The 19,782-nt window shown below is 41.0% G+C and overlaps 2 protein-coding genes across 4 annotated transcripts in view; both read right to left on the reverse strand.

Annotated features, from left to right (window-relative positions):
• Positions 1-2,589: 2,589 nt before the first annotated feature.
• Positions 2,590-4,916, reverse strand: plex9.2 (PML-like exon 9.2). 2 transcript variants are annotated; one of them, XM_030732302.1, is made up of 2 exons: positions 4,659-4,916; positions 2,590-3,772 (listed from the first exon to the last, which is right to left on the reverse strand). In XM_030732302.1, exons 1-2 carry the CDS (start codon positions 4,729-4,731, stop codon positions 3,087-3,089), a joined length of 759 nt encoding a protein of 252 aa, XP_030588162.1. In that variant the 5' UTR covers positions 4,732-4,916; the 3' UTR covers positions 2,590-3,086. The 2 variants fall into 2 exon arrangements, with proteins under 2 accessions (XP_030588162.1, XP_030588163.1); XM_030732303.1 differs by lacking the exon at positions 4,659-4,916 and adding an exon at positions 4,525-4,611.
• An 8,040-nt stretch (positions 4,917-12,956) lies between these two features.
• LOC115781212 (unconventional myosin-IXAb-like) overlaps positions 12,957-19,782 on the reverse strand; it is a 145,286-nt gene continuing 138,460 nt past the window's right edge. For both annotated transcript variants that reach the window (XM_030730734.1, XM_030730733.1), the window contains 5 exons: positions 19,006-19,059; positions 17,319-17,339; positions 16,853-17,070; positions 16,382-16,524; positions 12,957-15,794 (listed from right to left, as the gene is read on the reverse strand). In XM_030730734.1, coding sequence (XP_030586594.1) covers positions 15,409-15,794; positions 16,382-16,524; positions 16,853-17,070; positions 17,319-17,339; positions 19,006-19,059 — 822 coding nt within the window. In that variant the 3' untranslated portion in view covers positions 12,957-15,408. The remainder of the gene's footprint in view (positions 15,795-16,381; positions 16,525-16,852; positions 17,071-17,318; positions 17,340-19,005; positions 19,060-19,782) is intronic.

Here is a 19,782-nt window from a genome sequence, read left to right on the forward strand (position 1 = left end):
TGCATACGAGGAAAAAATTATACCTGAAGTAAATGTAAGATAAGGTTTTACATGTTAACTATAATATCAGAGGTGAGTGGGTTTTTTCTGAAAATATAATCTATTTTGGTGACCTCTCTACATGTTGGTGCAGTAGTATTAGATTATTTCAGTAATGGTGCAAACTTCTGTATAACGTTCCAGTTCATACCAGGGTCGATCTGAATTCACTAAATGATTTTGTGCGTTCTCTTCTTCTAGTGGTTTTTATAATCTATCTTGACTCAAATATTCAATAAATATCAGCCTGCTGCACTACCATTGAATACACTTTTCAGAGTGAATGAAGCCCTGCTAATGCTTTATGACCATGTTTGTGATGTAGGTTGATCTCTTAGCTTGTCCCTAGTTTAGATGCAGTGAACCTTTACTAGTGTGTTATTGATAAAAAAAATAAACTTAAAAAACTGTATTAAGAAGGATGTGAAGTTATTTTCAGACCACTTTTATTCATTACCTCAAATCATCGTTCTGTAGCTCGAAACACTGTTATTTGTCAGCAGACCATCTGTTTGTCATGTTTTCATTGTGATTTTGTTTTGTGGAGTACTGTGTTTAATTTAACATCTGATTTAATGATCACACACTTTGTTACTGAGCTTGCTGTAAGTCACATTTTCATTTGGTTACGGTGTACAAGAGGTTGTGGTAATTTTTTCCTTATTTGAAACTAATGACTTTCACCACTGCAGTGTTTTCTTTCTTTGTGGGAATATTTACTAGAATATTTCTCTTGTTAGGGCATGGTTGAGTATTTTTGAATATGGTGATGCTGTAGCATGGGACTGCAGAGAACACGTATATAAAAATAGTTTAATAAAGCCTTGTTCAGTTAACTATATTGTCTGAAGCTGTTTCATATTTCCTGCCTGTGGTGGATGACCGTGCCAGCACCTACAGATTTTTTACAGCTTTCACATCTATGGTTAAGTTGCCATTAAAATATTTTTAAAGTTTGGTTTTTCACAACACTGAACATTGGTATTATTCTCCAGAGAGAAAATCACTGAGAAATCATTTCCTTTTTGACCAAGTTTATATTAAGGGCTGGATCAGGTGATGTGGAGCCCTCTCTTAGTTTCACTGTGATAGACCAATTCAATTTTATTTTTATTTATTTATATAGCACCAAATCACAACAGTCGCCTCAAGGCGCTTTGTATTGTGGGTAAAGACCCTACAAGGCTGCTGGGAGCTTCCCATGATGCACTGAGCATTTCTTTTTCATTCACCTCTATTCATTCTGTTTATAAACCACTCTGCATTTAATCATTATTACTTTTATTAGTACTTTTCTAGTTTGTCCCATCTCTCTCCCCTCACCCCCAGCCGGTCGCAGCAGACGGCTGCCCCTCCCTGAGCCTGGTTCTGCCAGAAGTTTCTTCTGTTAAACAGTGTTTTTCCTTCCCACTGTCGTCAAGTGGCTCAGAGGAGGTCGTTTGATTGTTGGGTGCCATGAGACAACTGTTGTGTTTTGTTGCTACACAAATAAAATTGAATTGCTCCACATCCGAAAAGATGTATCCTGGCTTTCTCCCAGATGAGGTGTCGGACCCAGGACACGCTGGAGTTCATGTGTTTCTTGACTGGCTTGGGAACACCTCGGTGTCAGCTCTGAGGAGCTGGAGGAGAGGGAGGTCTCGGCATCCTGTTTGACAGTTTTTCTCAATCACTTTGGTGCAATTCTCACATCAGAAAAGTCATTCTCACAACTCCTAATTCAGTTCTCAAATCAGAAACACTTTTGCCCACCCCCATTAGTCTTTGTACCCACTGCTATTGTTTCTATGCATATTTCACAAATAAAAATATTTGCTATTGTGCTGATATTGATTGGGTCTCATCTGAATCTCATAACTCATCCAAAGTTTGTACTTTTGCCAGCTAGCACTCTAGCTTGCTCACTTTCCTGAATATCATCCAGCACTGCTTCAGAGTTTTCAACCAAATTACTTCAAACTTCTTTCAAATATTTATGAAAGGCCGCAGTGGTACCTGGTGTGGTCTTCTGCTGCTGTAACCCATCTGCATCAAAGTCCAGTGCAATGTGCATACAGAGATGATCTTTTGCATACCACTGAGTTACTGTTGCCTTCCTATCAACTCGAAGTAGTCTGGCCATTTTCCTCTGACCGCAACAAGGTATTTCTTTTTCAGACCATTCTCTGTAAACCCTACAGAAGGTTGTGTGGGAAGTATATCAGCAGTTTCTGAGATACTCAGACCAGCCCGTCAGGCATCAACAATCATTCCACTTTAGATTTGCAATAATGAGCAAAGTGGCTGCTTTATAAGGTATGTAGCAAGACTTTACAGTTGGTGCTTATGTTTTCTGATGCATATAGTTTCACCAGTATCATTTTGTTTTTCTTGATTTCAGCAGTTTTGCAAAATCAAATAAATCCTTCACATTTCATTTTTGTGTCCTTCTTACATTGAGAAAAACTATAAGAGCCGGTGAGCAAAATAAGAGTGTGTCAGAGTATTTAATTTGGGTTGCAACACATTTATTAACATGTTTATTTAGCTCAAATATAACTTACTGTCATCTAAACATTAAGGACATAAAATTTCTTCTGTCATAAAACTGTCAGCAAAAGTCTGAAATATATAATAATGACAGTGAAGCTGCTGGATCAGCAGAAGACATTTTAATAAATCTACCCATCACTGCCTACAGATTACTCAAATAGTCAGATATTTGCATATTGTTTAAAAAAAAAATGAACATACAGTCGGCCTGTTTGTTGTACTAAAAGCTGGAAATCAACAACTGACACAGATCACTTCAACTGACACACAACTTCAATCACGCTCAGTAAATTAAGGTATTTACCTGCCACCTAAACTCCTGAACAAGAACAAGACCTGTGTAGGTTCTCCTCACCTTTCAAACCTCTGTTTCTCCACTCAGCCGTTCATTTGATTGGCCAGCAGTATATGTGCTGTAGAAAAGTGCCATAAAGATCTACATCTTTAAATCCAGTGTACAGGCTGGTGGCATGTCCACTTTTTTCCTGTTTGCTATGTTTGATTTTTTTTAAGTCTCACTTAGACAATAATGGTTGATTTAAAAGTCTGTCAGGTTCTCCGTTATGATCCTCTGTAACCGTCACAGTCTGTTTGAAGTGCTCCCACAGGGGTCGCTGTCCTGGTAGTCTGCCAGATACTTTGGCAGCTGTGACAGCTGGTTTGCTGCACATGGTGTCCAGAGTAAATGTATGCCTGCAGATCACCTCTGCCTTGGGCCGGAGAATGTTATATAGGGCCTGTAATGCCCGGACGTCTTCCAGAGCATCATGGGCTTTGTAGCTCACGCCCAGCAGCTCCCTGACCAAGTTCTCCTGTCGAAAACTCTGGAGGCAGTAGTCCTTCAGCACCTCACGTGCCAACGGTAGAGTGTCAACGTAACCTGAGACTGAAGCCTCAAACTCTGTCCTGAGGTCAAATTCATTTAGCGTGCGAGCCAGAAGCGGACAGTCAAAGTGGCGAATGTTGTGGCCAATGACAAGAGGGCGTCCAAGCATTTGAAGAAAAGCGATGAAGGCGATGAGGACCTCTCTGAGGGAGTTGGTGAGAACAGGTTGGCGGTGCAGGTACAGCCTCTGCCTACGAACCTTGAAGCCGGTCACTTTGGCCGCTCCTCGTTGCATTTGACCGTGAGGGACGACGTAGAGGTTCAGCCAGTGGCCCCCGCTCACCGCAGCCAGCTGGACGATCTCACAACTCGGACCTAGAGAGAAAAAAAACATGCAAACAAAGAATCACTTTCATGTGCTTTGGATTTCAGTCATAAGCTGTGGAAATTTGTGCTTTTAGCTGAAATAAAAAACTATGTTAAACATGACACAATCACACAGTCACTGCAGCTTTTGTCAGCTGCACATCTATGATGCAGATCTCCCGTTCCACCACATCCCAAAGGTGCTCTATTGGATTGAGATCCAGTGACTCTGGAGGCCATTTGAACGCAGTGAATTTATCATCATGTTCAAGAAGCCAGTTTAAGAAGATTTGAGCTTTGTGACATTGTGCATTATCCTGATGGATAACAGGTTAATAAAGGGATGGCTGTGGTCAGCAGCAATACTCAGGTAGGCTGTGCGGTTTAAATAACAGTTGGTATTAAAGGGCCCAAAGTGTGCTCAGAAAATCCACCACCATCAGCCTGAACCATTGATACAAGGCAGGATGGCTCCACTGCCATATTTAGAGGACTAAAATAAAAACAACTGCAAAGTCCCAAGGATCTCCCAATGTTTCAAACCTAAACCACAGTAAAACTTTACAGCTTTCACAAAATCCGTGAGATCTCAGAATTTCCAAAATAGTTAGCTTGTTGAATAAAGGGGTAAAAAAAAAAAAAAATTAAATAAGAAGATTCAACAGCAGGGCAGTATTTTTTGAACGGACATCCTTTAATAGGGCTTCTTTTGTTTGTTTTTAATTTAAAATCACTTATTTAGTATTTTTGCCTCCATTTACCTTCCATATCCATGCACGATGAAACGAGCGGTTCATCTGTGTGCGTCAAGCTATCTTTAACAACTACAATTTACAGCGTTATCATCATCATACAGTTTTATCGGTCATAATAAGTACGTAAATAATTATCGTACCCAGTCCAGTCGTCTCGAGGTCAAAGAAAACCAGCGCCTGATGAGCGCCTTCAGCTTCCTCAGTGTTTTGCATGACGAGTAAATAACGTCCGTTTCTGACAGCTGTAAGAAGGTTTGCTAAAATAATCGAGTCGCAGACTGGCTGTGGTCATTGGAACTAAGTATTTAGCGATAAAATAATAAATTTGGTCAATAAAAGGTACTGTTGACCCAGTCCTGGTAAAAATTTTCCCTCCATGTTTTAAAGCACCTGCGCAGTCACCGACCGGAAACTTGGAAGTTTCAAAACAAAAGCTTCGACGAAAAGGGCCATAAAGTGACGATACACGAAGGCCACACAAATAAACAGAAACTCACACGCTAAAGTATTGCATATCTGTTTAACACATTGATTTCTATTTACCAGGCATGTGAAATTTAAATGTCAAGTAAAGCTGTTTCCGGTATAATGCAGGAGACAAAAGGACAGAAAGGCAGAGATACAACAAGCGAAGCTATTGATGACAACCAGTGACTGTAGAAAACAATAGAAGAGACATTCCCAAAGTCAAGAGTGCTGCGGCCCACTTAAAAACCAGAAAATCCCTCGGGGCCCACCCAGTCTTAAATTTTTACAAGTAATGCATTTCCTTGAAAATACAGTACTTGTTAATGGCCCACGCCTCCTTTCACACCTTGGTGTGTGTGATTATCCACATGAACAATGATTATACAAATGAACAACATGAACAATAGTGATCACAACCACTTGCAGGGGACTACACCCACTGGGGTTTAAATACCTGGGTCTCTCCACCTTTTGGTTTGAGAACTGAAGAAGTCCTTCGGATGAGAAACGTCTTCAAGAAACAAAAAAGAAGCCCAGTCGCGCTTTTTTCAAGCTGCAAAGACTACTATGACCTGGATGACCGAGAACCTACACAGACAACTTGAAAATGTTATTAAAAAAAAAACAAAACATAAACAACACAAGCTGTTTCCTATAAATTGCTAACGTCAACCAGTCATAGCGCTGTAAAGTGCTAATGCCAATCACTTGCCACTGGGACACAAACTTCAATACAAGCGCAGTAAATTTAGGTCAGCATAATGAGTAATATCATTATTATACTAATATTCTCCTGTTAGCAGCTTCAATTCACTTTTTATATTAATAAATGCATTCATATAAATATGTAACTGTACACACTTTGAGTAATTTCAAACTGAATTTCTGTAATTACTGCGGCCCACCTGCAGTACCTTCGCTGCCCACCAGGGGGCCCTGCCCACACTTTGGGAATCTAATTGTCAGTCAAGGACCAGAACTATGAGCCCAAAGGGCCTCGTTCAGTCTGCTGTTGTAAGTGTGAAAACTGCAATGAGGTCATTTTTTTTTTTTAAATGGATCTTTATACCTGCTGTGGTGAAGTTCTAGAGCCATGCCAGCATACTATGTAGTGTCTTTCCATTTTGATCTATAAATTGCAATGCATTTTTAACAATAGGAGATTTAATCCATGCGGAAAAAACTGAGATGTATTTTTGAAACAGCGCCTTTCTTTCTTAAAATATCTCGTATCATCCATCCATTTTCCTCCACTTATCCATTTCAGGGTCACAGTGGGGGTGAGAGGCAGGGCACATCCTGGACAGGTCATTTATAAATAAATTCATCAATTTAGAACAAAAAGTAACTCAGTGTTGTCTGACAGATTTTGAAGGTGTTGTGGTTAAAGCGTTGTTATGGTTCCAGCTTTTTTTCTTCTTTTTTTTTCTTCTTTGTTTTACATTTTGTCTACAGCTCAGGCGAGCATTTTAAAGACATATTTCTTTACACTTATTCTTGGGATGAAATTGGGAACAGTATGTGGCATGGGCTAAAAAGACTGTGATGCCCCTGAATTAAGTGACATTATGAATTCAAAGATTCAGCTTAGTTCGACCCATAAGAGGTATAAAAGTAGTAGTCAGACAAAGAGACCAATGACCCCTTTCTTTCTTACATACCTGCCATGAATCTTTACAGATGTGCAGCTGACATGACAATGAAGACTAAACCACTGGTTTCACACCTGGAGTGGTCCTGTCCCAAGATGGCACCAGGGTAAATTTAACAATATTGCATTTTTCAAAGAAAGAAGAGTCAACTTAATCTGTAACTGTAATTGGTTTAGCTAAGACGGGATGCAGCGCAGTTTAGCAATAAAGGTGCCATTTTATGTTTTATCCAACCCATGGAACATAGAGCTGATAAATAACAATCAGTGGTTTAAAAGTGTCCCTCGGTTTCTGAGAAATCTGAGAATCAAAAGAGAGAGACTTTGTAATATAAGATCTTTTATTAAAGCTGAGAAAAATGTGAGTAATGCTCATCAAACAAAACACAAAATGCCTTGCAGACCCAGTGCATTCTGGTCCACTGAGGCTACAAGGAGGGGATAAGTAATATTTCCCAAAGCACTACAGAAGCAATCTAGTAGGATTGAATGTAATGTAAGGGTTCATTTACAGAAAAAGGAGACTGCACTACATGTGGCACGTATATTACATTAAACAGTAAATATGTTAAATCACTATAACTTATAACCACATGTTAAGTTTGGGGTGATTTTTTCTTTGTCAATTTGTCTAGCCACCCAAAGCTTCATGATGAGAACATAACTGGAAATTTTTAAAAAAAATCAACTTTTTGATTATTTTTCCATGTATTTTTTTTTTTTTTTTAATAAATGCGGGTTGCCCTGAAGGTACATGCCAAGATTTTAAATGTGGTAGGACGCCATGCCTTGTACAGCTCCTGCAGCATCCTGGCGTCCTCCAAAGCATTGTGAGCGTTGTAGGTTTTCTTCAGGAAGTAACGGACCATATACTCCTGAGAGTAACTGTTGAGATGAAACAGTGCCTTGCTCAGCAAGAAGGTGTCCAGAAACCCAGACACCACCTGCTGAAACTCCCGCAGGAGGGAACATTTCTGCAGCACTCTGGTGAGCACAGGTGCATCGTAGCGCTTTGCATTGTGAGCCGCCAGCAGCACGGGCTGGCGGAAGGAGCGCAGGAAGGCGATGAATTTGGTGAGAGCCTCAACGAGAGGGATGGTGTCCACGGGAACCCCACGGAGAAACAGGCAGCCATTGCTGACAGTGAAGCCTGTGACCTTTTGAGCACTGTCTGTAAGGGCACGACCGGGGAGGGTGTAGACGTTAAAGACCTTGTCTTCGCAGATGGCGGCCAGCTGAATGATGTCACACACTGCGGTGTCTGAAAATAGAAGGTGAGAGCAAAAGGAAATATGAATAACTTAAACTACTCAGAATTAGAACAGCATTGTCTTTTTGTCAGCATCTCTGGTAAAAACTGCTTACTGTGGTTTTCTGCTGATAGTGCGTAGAGAGCAGTACAACCTCAGCATATCTAATATGAATATTGTTTATTATGAGGTAACTTTCCCCTTTAAAAGCTACAGTTTGACAGTTTTAATGATTATTCCCATCCCTGCTGAGACTTGAGAAATCTCACACCACTCTTAACATGTATCACTGGCTAGTTTTCTTGACAGAGAGGCTGAAAACTGAGGGAAACAAAGAGCTCCTGACACTCTTGCAGGTGCTCTACGGCATAGTTTTTGTGGGCGTGATCAGCTGTCATTCAAACATGCCTAAAATGCAGTTTTGTGCAGAGCAGAGAACGACGACAGGGCTTGAACTTTCTCTTTTTTATTTTGTGCTGCACATCAATTACTGTCACCTTTCAGGATGCTGAGTGTCTATCAGGACCCAGTAACGTGGGGGTAACTAGTTACACGTAGCCAAGTTATGTAGTTAAACAGGAAAATAAACGTAATTGCAATCCAAAAAGTGCCCCACTCAGTATTAAAAAGAAAAAATAAATAAAAGCTTATTTTGGGGCAACATGACCATTTTTTTAAAAGACATTTTACTGCAATTTTAGCTGACTCAGTGCTATATTTACTTGTAGGTGGGCGGGGCTGTCTGTTGATACTTCCGCTTACTGACGTCAGTAAAACAGTTTTCCGCTTTCATGAAGGCCCGCCAAAGGTGTCACAGCAGCATGCTCGGCCTCTGAGGCAGTTCTCACACCCACAGTTAAAATCACAGAAACGAAATCAGCATCCCGCTTTGGCTACAGTGTTTCTCAAAACCCAACTGTGACAGGAAATGTCATTTTGACTGACTTCCTTAGTGAATAGGGATGTGGTTAGCAGCATGAATAATCTGCTAACCTCTCTCTCACTTAACTGTCGAGTCATTCACTGTTTGACATGTTAGGAAATGGAACAGAAAAGCAAAAAATGCAAATGACCACCAGCTCTTCCTCATAGTCATCTTGTCCAACTCACACGAGCCTGTGTTTAATGTTAAATGCACTGTTTGTATACTTCCAGCTGTGGCTTCTGTACTGCTTTTCTATTTGGTTTAAAGCTGAATGACACTGATTCCTTATTATACACCCTTAAGGAGTTCTTGAGGAAACGGAGGTCTGACCGTCTGAGACCAATAAAAACATAAACCATTATCCTCCTTATCAGAAAAAGGCTCCACCTGATGCGTGCCTGCTGCCAGGTGAAGCTTTCAGACTGGATTTTAAAGCCATGATGGGTAATATCAGCAGCATTTTTATGTGGATTTACTGGTTGTTCACAGTGAAGAAATGAAGAAAGACACTCTGTGAAGTAATAGTTTGCTTCCGAGAAAATAACGAAGTCCAGCAGCACATGAAGTAAATAAAATTGTGCTTCACCAATATGTACACAGAGTTGTAATTCTGTGTAATTACTGCTTTCATTTAATCGATATCTAATAAGGCAAAAGTTTAAAACTAAAAAAAAAAAAAAAAATTATTCCTGTTAAACTGTGCATAAAACAGCACTGGGATTTATGAAACAAGAAGGAAAAAAGTTAGATTAATATTACCTAATCCAGTGGCTTCCAGGTCAAAGAAAACAACGACTTTGTTTTCAGCCATCTGCAGATTCAAAAAAGAGAGAAAAACATGGAGTCAGTGTTTAATTGAACTGTTTAAAAATTACGTAAGCCTGTCATTCAGAAACAGCTGCACGAAGTTACTGAGCGCGCGTATTGGACTCACCGTGATGTGGTCTGCTGAGCCTCAGGACAAATGTGAAGCTCACCTTCTCACTCATCAGGGAGACAGCAGCAGGTGAATCACTGCCACGGCATTTCAGAACTTAAAACCGCGTCCTGCTTTCATTTTAGTGGAAGAGAAACTCTTTTTTTTTTTTTTCTTTTAATTTTTTCTTCTAACCAATCTCCTTCCAGCTCGGCGGGCGTCCGTGAACGCGCCGCTGGTAGAAAACCAAACACAGTTTCTCCGTGAAGGTGGAAACTTCTCTGCTGTTCGTTCGCTTTCATTTTGCTGCCCGTGGACCACAGAAAAGAAAGGCTTTTGTTCTGGTAGCGCGGCTGGCGCGCCGCAGATTTGCATATGTTCAGAAACGAAAACCGATTACATAACACAAAATGCAATTTTAAACGACTTAAAAAAAAAAAAAAAAAAAAAAAAGAAGTTGCAATTAATAAACTAAACCTTAAAACGCTGAATTATGATCATAAATATTTTTGATCAAATTAAAATTAAATTGACTAAAAAGAAATAGTGAAAAAATAATTAAAAACGGTAAAAAGAAACTTGTTCTATGTAAAATACTAAAGTCGCCTTGAATTTTCAATTCAATTAAATTCAGTTCAATTTTATTTATACAGCACAATGAAACTGTCATAAATATCACATGGGCAACACTGAGGACAGAATTTCGTTCCACTGCATGCAAATGTGATAGCAATAAAGAATCCTTGAATCTTTCACAGTCGCCTCAAGGCGCATCATGCTGTGAGGTAGACACAGAGAAAACCCGACAATCGCTATGAGGAAGCATTTGGCGTCAGTGGGAAGGAAAAAGTCACTTTTAACAGGAAGAAACCTCCGATAGAACCAGGCACAGGGAGGAGCAGCCATCTGCTGCGACTGGTTGGTGTTGAGGGGAGAAATGACAAGAGACATGCTGTAGAAGAGAGCCAGAGATTAATAATTACTAATGACTGAATGCAGAGGGGCGCATAAACAGAGGAAAAACAGGTGAGTGAAAATAATAATTAAAAAACACAGTGCGTCCCAGCAGCCTAGGCCTACAGCAGCATAACTAAGGGAGGGTTCAGTCACCTGATCCATCCCTATAAGCTTTATCAAAGTTTTAAGCCTAAGCTTAAAAATAGAGAGGGTGTCTGTCTCCCAAATCTCACAGGTGAAAATAGTGTTTTTATGCTCTGCTAAAACTGACCCTCTCTTCTTCTTCTCATCCTTGTGGTGTTTACCTTCATAAAAACCCTTTTGTTTGGACGTCAAAATGATACATCAGGCATACAGCATACTTTTATACCTTTTTCATTTCAAATAGATTAAGAATATTGTTCTCTATGTAAAATTACAGTGTTTACAGATTCGATAAAACACTTTGTAACATCAACCTGTATTTTTCACTTAAATAACCCAACAGATAGAGTCACCATTGGCAGCGATGACTCCTCCAAAAGCCGGGCAAAGAGATAACAAAATGCACTTCATGTCTCAACACTGATCATTTTAATAATAGGTTGAACCCACTATTATCCTGTTGTTAGAGATTTAAAGTTTGTTTTTTTGTGCCTCTACAGATTAAGACATTTATCATTGTTGAAGAATAAACTGACTCCAGACCCTGGTTTCCTTTAGTTTGCTGTGGTCAGTGGCGCAAAAAGGGGGTATGCACTATATGCAATGCATAGGGGCGCCGCACAACAGGGGGGCGCCAAAACGATGCTGGGAAAATATTTCTCTAGTTGCATTTTCTGTATTTAAGAGCTGCGCATATGACATGATCAATAACAGAGGCGCTGCGCTGATTAGGCGCCCCTGCGCTCCTTCACCTCCCCTCCTGTCCCATTTAAAGACAGTCCGTAAGTTCTGTCATACAAATCTTGTATGTTATAAGTCCATGAATAAGTGATCTGCACACATGAACACAGTAAACGTTGAGAGGATGCGGATGGTGCGTTTTGTGTGTGTGTGTGTGTGTGTGTGTGTATGAAAATTTCAGGAATGAATTAACAGGAGTGGATCAGGGCTGACAGGTTTTTTCCACGCCTCCACTGTCTGTGTGGTTTTACTGGCTGTGCAGAGAATGTCAGCTGTTATTTTTTCCTTGTATCAGCTGTAGACACCAGAACGATCACTATAACCACAATCTGGTGGTTTGGTTTGTGCGATTGTTTGGTGCCGGTGTTCCGTCGAGTCGCGTTTCCCCATCAGATACTGTTTCCCTACCGTCTCCTCGCCGCTCCGCGCCGCCCATGGAGAACGATATTTATACAGGAGACTACAAGGGAGAGTGGGGTGGTGACAGAAATTGGTGGAAAGGTTCCTAATTACATATAGGGAATACGGTAAGACATCAAAGGGTCATGGGGTTATCAGGCTACAACAACAGCAATAAAACAAGAGGTAGAAGAGGCTGAACAGGAGGCCACTCTCCAGGAGATGTGGAGTTTCCTGAGAAATTCAGAAAAACATGTTTTTTGTCAAGTGAATGCATTCCTCTATTTTTATAAAATTAATTTAAAAGGAGTTAAAAACAGTCTTACTAAAATATAAATATACTAAGATATAAAACAGCAATAAGAGCAGCATTCAGAATAGGCTGTGAGATGGGTGGTAGGGGTCTTTTAGGATGTCTGACACCCTGGAAGGCCATCGTGCTTCAAAAAACATAAATGAGAACTGCATAAATATTGTATGGCTGGATGTTGGTGGTCACCTTCCATCCATCCATCCATCCATCCATCCAGGGTTGTGCAGAACCCATGACTCAAGCAGCTGATGCCCATCAGAAAATGAAAGCCCTCTAACTAATATTAATAATATGCTTCATTAACTAGAAATGTTTCAGAGAAATGTGCATTTCTCTAAGGTGGTGGTTCTCAAGCTGTGGGGCGGTTCCCACTTCTAGTGCGTGGAGATGCTGGAGGCGGGCCCTGTACTCGAGAAAATGACATTTGTGATTTTGCTGACTTTTATTTAAGTAAGATTCAAGTTGGATCTTTTTGTTTTTGTAAATGAAAGTGAATGACAGTGGGGGGTTAGGTGTGAGCTTCTTTTGACTCGTGAAGGTTAGGGTCAAAAGTCACTGCTATAAAGACGTGTTGAGCAAAAGATGACGCAACTCGTTTGTGTTTGGCTGCAGTTTTGCTTTTTTAATAAGCAGATGGACCCCCCCCCCCCCATAAAGTCTTTTTTTTTTCCCCTTACAACCATAGACATGTTCATATCATTAAAAAAGGAAATATAACACAAAATGCACCGTATACATACATAACTGTGTCCAGAGTGGCGCAGACAGACACGAGGCTTTTTTTTTTCTTTTAATTTTGCTTTATAGCACAAAAATGACTGACCGACTTAAAACGTTGCCATGATTAATAGTAGATAATGAACCGTACACAGGATAATATATCCTTTTATAACACCTTTTATAACAGATTTTTTTTAAACCAATGTACATCCCAAAAGCATGATCATAAATAGTACATACACTGTGTATAAAAGAGGAACAAAAACAACCAGAGAAAGCAGAGCATGCCTTCCAGTGACAGGTACATTCACGTTTTCCTTTTTTTTCATCTTTTTTCCATATGGACAGCTTGGACATACACAACAAACACCATCCCATCAAATATCAGCTAAAAGACATTTGACCAGACTCAGTTTTGCTCTTTCAGCTCAACTCTGAAAACATTTTTATTTCCTGTATAAACAGTTCAAATGATATTTAAAAAAAAAAAAAAAAAAAAAAACTGCACTAAATCATCACTGAGACTTCCAGCTTTTAAGGACAAGTTGATTAACACTGATTGTGTTCGTGAGACTGGAGCAGAAGTCGCTCAAGAGTATCTGATCGAAGACGCGGCAAGCAAAGAGAGATTGCAGCTTTAGTACGGAGGCATTAAGCTACTGAGCAGAATCTCAATATTACACCGACTGCTTGGATACTGTATGGACAGAGATGGAAAGAGAATAAGAATATGCAGAAACATGTGGACGGTTTGAGTTAGTTGCTACTTGTTTTGGTCAGGTTAACAGGCAGATTAAATGCTACTTATCACAGCCAGAGCCGGGATAGAAAAGGAGCTACTATAACGGTGAAGAAGAAGAAAGTGAAGAAGAAGAAGAAGAAGAGGAGGAGGAGGAGGAGGAGGAGGAGGAGGAGGAGGAGGAGGAGGGGTGTATTTTGCATGGCTCAGAGGACATCATGGACGGTTTGAGTATGTGGATGTGTGCAAGCGTTTTCCCACAGGTGCAATAAAACCCTTTGGCCCTTTGTTTACATCAGTTTTAGTGTCACTCGATTTTCAGTCCGTCCATGAAGAATATTTACGGGGAAACCCTAGTGTATGTGTATGTGTATGTGTACGTGTATGTGTACGTGTATGTGTGCGTATGGAAGGCTACACATGCACAAAGTAGGAGCTGATACAATGGAAGGGATTATTCATTCATTCACTCATTCACACAAATAAAGATAGGAAATTTAAAAAAAAAAAGGCTTTCATCTGAACAAAAATTATTGACAGCAATACCAACATGTACACTATAATACATCAATAAAATATATTAAAAAAAAATTCAAGTTCTGACGCAGTAACACTGATGTTTCTGAATAAAACAGAAGGGGAAAAACAAAAGGTTGCATGAAAAGGAAGACAGAAAACACCTACGGCTGACGGACATTTGATGCTGCAGGTAAAGTTTGCATGACGCTTAGCGCTACAACCGCAGGTCGGCAGCAATTTTTGAAAACTTTTATTATCTCTCAAGAGTACACCCTAAGCGGTCTCTGCTCATTGTGGAATAGAACAAAAAGAGAGAGAAGCAAACAGAGTAAAATCAACACAGAAACAAAAGTGGAACCTGAATTTCAGATACTTCTCTTTGCAAAACAGGTCAGAGACGAATCAACAATGAACATCCCAGCAACCCAGCAGCAGCACTGGACTGTATTTTTATGTACACTTTTTTCCTCTTTAACATAATAATAATAATAATAATAATAATAATAATAATAATAATAATAATAATAATAATAATAAGTAACATACAGCTATAACAGACACAGTTTCTGATGTAGAAAAAATGTGATGGAGAAGCATGCAGCCTCTTGGCTGGTGTGTCCTGTGTAAACGAGAAAAGCACACTTAGCTTGGCGCTGGTTATAGACAAATGTCCGCCAGTTCGGTCAGTATGGCTACATTTCTTTTGGGTGGCTTTAACCACCTGCCCGCATGCTTAAAAATAAAGACGAGGCTCTGAAAGATTTGGCTTTGCAGGTGTGGGTGTTGTTTTCTGTGTCTCACCACCCGTCCCGTCCTGTCCCGTCCCCCATACCCCCCCTCTCCTCTGACTGACCCCTGGGGCTCCAGCAGGGGGTCAAACAGTTCAGATCAGAGGGTCAGCAAACACAGTTCAACTTGTCTTTTCGCTTCTCTCCAGTTTTCACATCAGCCGTCTTTCTTTGATCAGCTGCTCTCTGTAAGAATCCCCTTTCTGCTTGGACTGAACCAGGGGAGGAGGGGGCTGGGCACCAAGGAGGGGCAGCAGGCAACTCTTGGCATAAACCTCGCCCTGTGACCAGCCTCATTCAGCCCTAAACTCACCTTCCTCCCCTTCTCACACAGCCTCCTGCGCTTGAGCGGCTTCAGCATCACACCATGAACTCGTTGTTGCCGTACAGAACCAGCTGCTGCGGCCCCGAGCCGAAGTCTGACTCCCTCCGATGGCTTCCTGAAGGCTCACGTGGCGAGCTGCGACTCAGCCTGAGCCTGTGGCGCGTCTTCCCAGTACTTTGCCCCCCCTCTGCCTCGGCCAAGGGGGTCCCCAAACTGCAGGAGGTGAGTAAGGGCCCAGAAGAGGAGGAGCGGAACCTGTAGTGAGGGGAAGGAGAACCAGAGGCATTGGAGGAGAGAGAGGAAGAGGGGTGGTAAGAGGAGACGGTGGAAGTGGAGTCCGCTGAGTCCTGGGAGTCGGGCTGGCGTCGCAGAGCTCGTCTGCTCTTCGCCTCTGACTTTCTGGATCGGTATGTGCCCCGATCTGTGAAGAATAAAAACACATAACACAAGCACGGCACTGATTAAAAAGACATAACAATAGGGTGAGATCAAAAAATTCCGCATCTCCATCCATTTGGCTGCAACCCCGTTCAAGGCTGTCTTCCTGTGCGCAACTGCGTTCAGCAATTTGTACATCTGCATGAATGTTAGACTTCATTTGGCAAGAACGGTGGGTGTTGTGTGAAAATTGTGTTGGTGTGACAAAAAAAAGTTTTGCCTTTTCAAGTTTTTGTTTCCTCTCTGCGAAAGTTTGGTGAAATTGCAGATGCAAGTGTGACTGGTTATAACAGGGAAGCCATGCTAGGATGGGTATAGTGATGCATAGGAAGATTACCTTGAAGGGGAGGTCACTCAAGTTTTTGGGTGTACTTCACTAGATTATTACACACCAGACAACTAATTTAATTACTACAAAATAGTGAAAATGAACTGTCACGTTAGCACTTCGATATGATTTATCTGCTATAGGTTTGATCTCACATCCACAGCATCTTACATCAAAGATGCTATCGCTTCCTTACAGTTCTTTCCTTACTTTAAGAGTCAGACACAAGCTCTCACACATACCAGAGGGGTCAGAGGTGGCTCCCTCTGTGTCCATGGTGATATTCTCTGAGCTGTCTGCTGTGCCGATGGAAGCTTCAGATTCAGGAGTTTCATCATCGGATGCCCGCGGCTCCAGGATCAACATTTCATAGGTCAGCTCCTCCCTGTTGACGACGCATCAAAGGTCATATTTTAAGTTTTGGGGCATTTATTATTATCTGCAACTGCCTCAAAGTGATCCATATGACACATGGAGGCTGAGTTTCTCTGAGTTTCCAGGTGACATTCCAAAAGTATGACTTATACCATCAGTTATGTTGAAAATAAAACGGGTCCTTTCCATGTTTGTATGCCATGAAAGTCCCTTATAGGTCTGAGCAGAGAAAATATGAAATTGCAAAACCTACAGTGATGCATGACTCTAAATATGTAACATGTATAAAAGGAATGCACAACTTGAATGAAGCCGGTACGACCACAGAAATGACATACTTTTCTTTCTGCAGACTCTCGATCTGCTCTGTGAGGATTCGCTCCTCCTGCTGCATCGCCTGCTGCTGCTGCTCACTGAGCAGGGTCTCTGCTGCATCCTCTCCTCCTCCTCCTCCTCCTCCTCCTACCGCAGTTTCTCCATCAACCCCAGAGGGCGCTCTGGGGCTGAGAGGAGGTGAGGTTGTGTGGGAGCTGCTTTGCCAAACACGACTTTTGCTCTGCAAGATCACACACAGGAGTGAGAGTGTGTTAGCGGAGGATGTCCAAAGCGTTCAGTGAGAGACAGTGATGAAGCACACACAGCCCCTACAGGCATAGGTGGATGCTCTGACCACATACTGACTAGATACACTGACCACACTTTACAACATTACTAAAGAAAAAGACTATGAGGTCTGCTGAGTATCACTACGCACAACTACACACAATCACTTCATCTACACACACACACACAGGTTGGCATTACCTTAAGTTTAGCTGCGTTAGGCTGTACATTGTAAAGCAGAAACAGAAAGCAAAGAGCGATCAGTGGAGCTACAGTTAGCGTGCTGCCTTCTCTCAGAGAAACACACATTCAGCAACGATAAAAACAGTTACAGCCGCTGTGAAGCTCTAGAAATGCACACTACTGCCTACGGAGCACGACTGCTCACCTGAAACAGCTGATGTCATTAAGGTCATTAATGACCTTAGAAAACCTTTGTTTTCTGTTTTCAGTATTCATTTGCAGTTCATTAAGTGTGACCACAAAGTGTTGATGGGAGGAGTTTTCTCCTGTGGAACATCTGGGTGCAGCTACCAACTATATATGTGTATCTATATATGTGTGTATATATATATATATATATATATATATATATATACACACACACACACACACACACACACACACACACACACACACTAACTATACACTAGCTCTACTGGCCTGCTCTGCTTTCCACCTGACTCGACAGACCAAACAACATCACTATGAATATTTTTACTAATAATTAAATTTACACAAACAACAAAGCTACAGCACATTGTCTAAGAAATGTCTGACGTGGCTGTGCAGCTTAGCTTCAAAATTTACTACACAAAAACACCGTTTTGCTGAGGCTTCATTGTTTGACGTTTGCTTGTCTGTGTATAAAAGATGGATGTGGCCCCCATAGTGTAGCCACCATTAATTTAGTTACATTTTAAAGCCTTGATTATCTATTTTCTCTGCTGTTATCTCAGTTTTTCTGAGAAAACCAAGGAAACCATCCACTCATGCATTTGTGAAATACCAAACACAAAGCAGCCGCTCCCTAAAGCATATCCTGCTTAATTATTTACAAGATGAACCCCAGGCTGTATAAAAGGGTTTCTTATTGCAACCAGACCAGCTGCCCCCTGCTGGCCAATAGAAAGAATGCAGTTTTAAGGTAGTTCTGCCTTGGCTACATCCCACTCTTTTATACAGTTTTATGAAGTCGGCCTCTTGTGACATGCTGGAATTGATGATGGTGAACTGTGATACTTCAAAAATTAAGTGAGTACTGATATCAAGTTAATATTAAATGTATAATAATACTGTAAATAACTGTTGCAGACTCATTCCTCACCTTCCTACACTTCTGAATATAATCAATTTGCTGAAAAAAAGAGACACGTCACACTATAATCAGAGTTAAAGAATCATTTGCCTGAAACCTCTTTTTGTTTTTGTTTTCAAATTTTTCATAGACAGTGTTATAATTGCTGTAACTTCTTTTGATAATCATAACTTTGACTGTCCAAGCATACATTATTTAGAATCACAGTTAAAATTGTGATAAAATGATTACCGGCAAGCTTAATCGTGTAGTACACACACCTGACCAAGCTGCCAGAGGCCACGCTGCTGGAATAAACTATAATATATATATGTAGGCTAAGAATTGTCGGTCTGTTTTGGGATGCAATCTGAAAGACTTCTGGTGTTGTTTAAGTCACTGCACTGCGTAACAGCCAACCCACTGATAACAAAACAACAACACAAAGAGTCATACACCTGACAGAGAAGTGCTTACAGGTAGACGTGATGAGCGGTGTTACAGACAGTATGAGTGGACAGAATAAATAGACTGACGGACAGGACAGGACTGGCGGTGGGCGGGCACATGGTGTGGGAGGGGCATACATACCGGGGTGGTAGTGCGGGTAATGCTCATAAACCTAACGGCAATTAGTACTGGTTTCTGGAAGGAGGGGTGCAGGGGAGGAAAGGAGGAAGGACAGGTTAGGGTTAAGGAGCGGTGAAGGTCATCATTCAAGTATGGATTTGGTTATTTACAGGTCAAAAGATTTTTTTTTTAGATTAAACTGAGCTAATGTTGGTCAGAAAGTGCAAAATTTGAAGATATCTTCCCATTTAGAAAATACCCACTGTAAAGATGCTGAGGAAGATCTTGACAGGCAACTGAGATTTGTTTAAAAAGTAAAAGGTGAAAGGCCGTCTTCCTCAGGTCCCACTGAGAGGGGGTTTCTCCTCATCATCTCTGCAAACACCCCCACCAGCAGTGCTAATCGCAGCACCATCATGGTGTTAAAGTTTTGGCTGTCCAGAAGCCTTTCCATATAAGCTCACTATGAAATACGCTAACTATGCAGATGTCATAATTATGCTCTGAAGAAGACTTCACACAGCGGTCCGACTTTGCCGTCATCAATATAAGCTAGTGAAGAAAAATGAATGCACCTGGATGCAAATACATGTGGTGACGCTGCATTAGCTTATTGAAAAGAATGCACACTATTATCAGAGACAGAACAATGAAATATCAGAGGAGTGTGTGACCTTTTTTTGGCTGCTTTAAAAAATTGCCATTTGGTAACATTAATTTGTGTACTTGGAGTGCACACTGCGTGGGTGTCTGATCACAACCAAATACCATGTCAACCAAATATTGTGTTAAAACAAG

This window comes from Archocentrus centrarchus, chromosome 6 (genome assembly GCF_007364275.1).
Source record: "Archocentrus centrarchus isolate MPI-CPG fArcCen1 chromosome 6, fArcCen1, whole genome shotgun sequence".
Lineage (NCBI taxonomy): Eukaryota > Metazoa > Chordata > Actinopteri > Cichliformes > Cichlidae > Archocentrus > Archocentrus centrarchus.

Coding starts and splice junctions, on each gene's coding strand:
- plex9.2 (XM_030732302.1), bottom strand. CDS start 4,731: ATGCAAAACACTGAGGAAGCTGAAGGCGCTCATCAGGCGCTGGTTTTC. Junction 3,773..4,658: donor CCTCGAGACGACTGGACTGG/GTACGATAATTA, acceptor TTTTCTCTCTAG/GTCCGAGTTGTGAGATCGTC.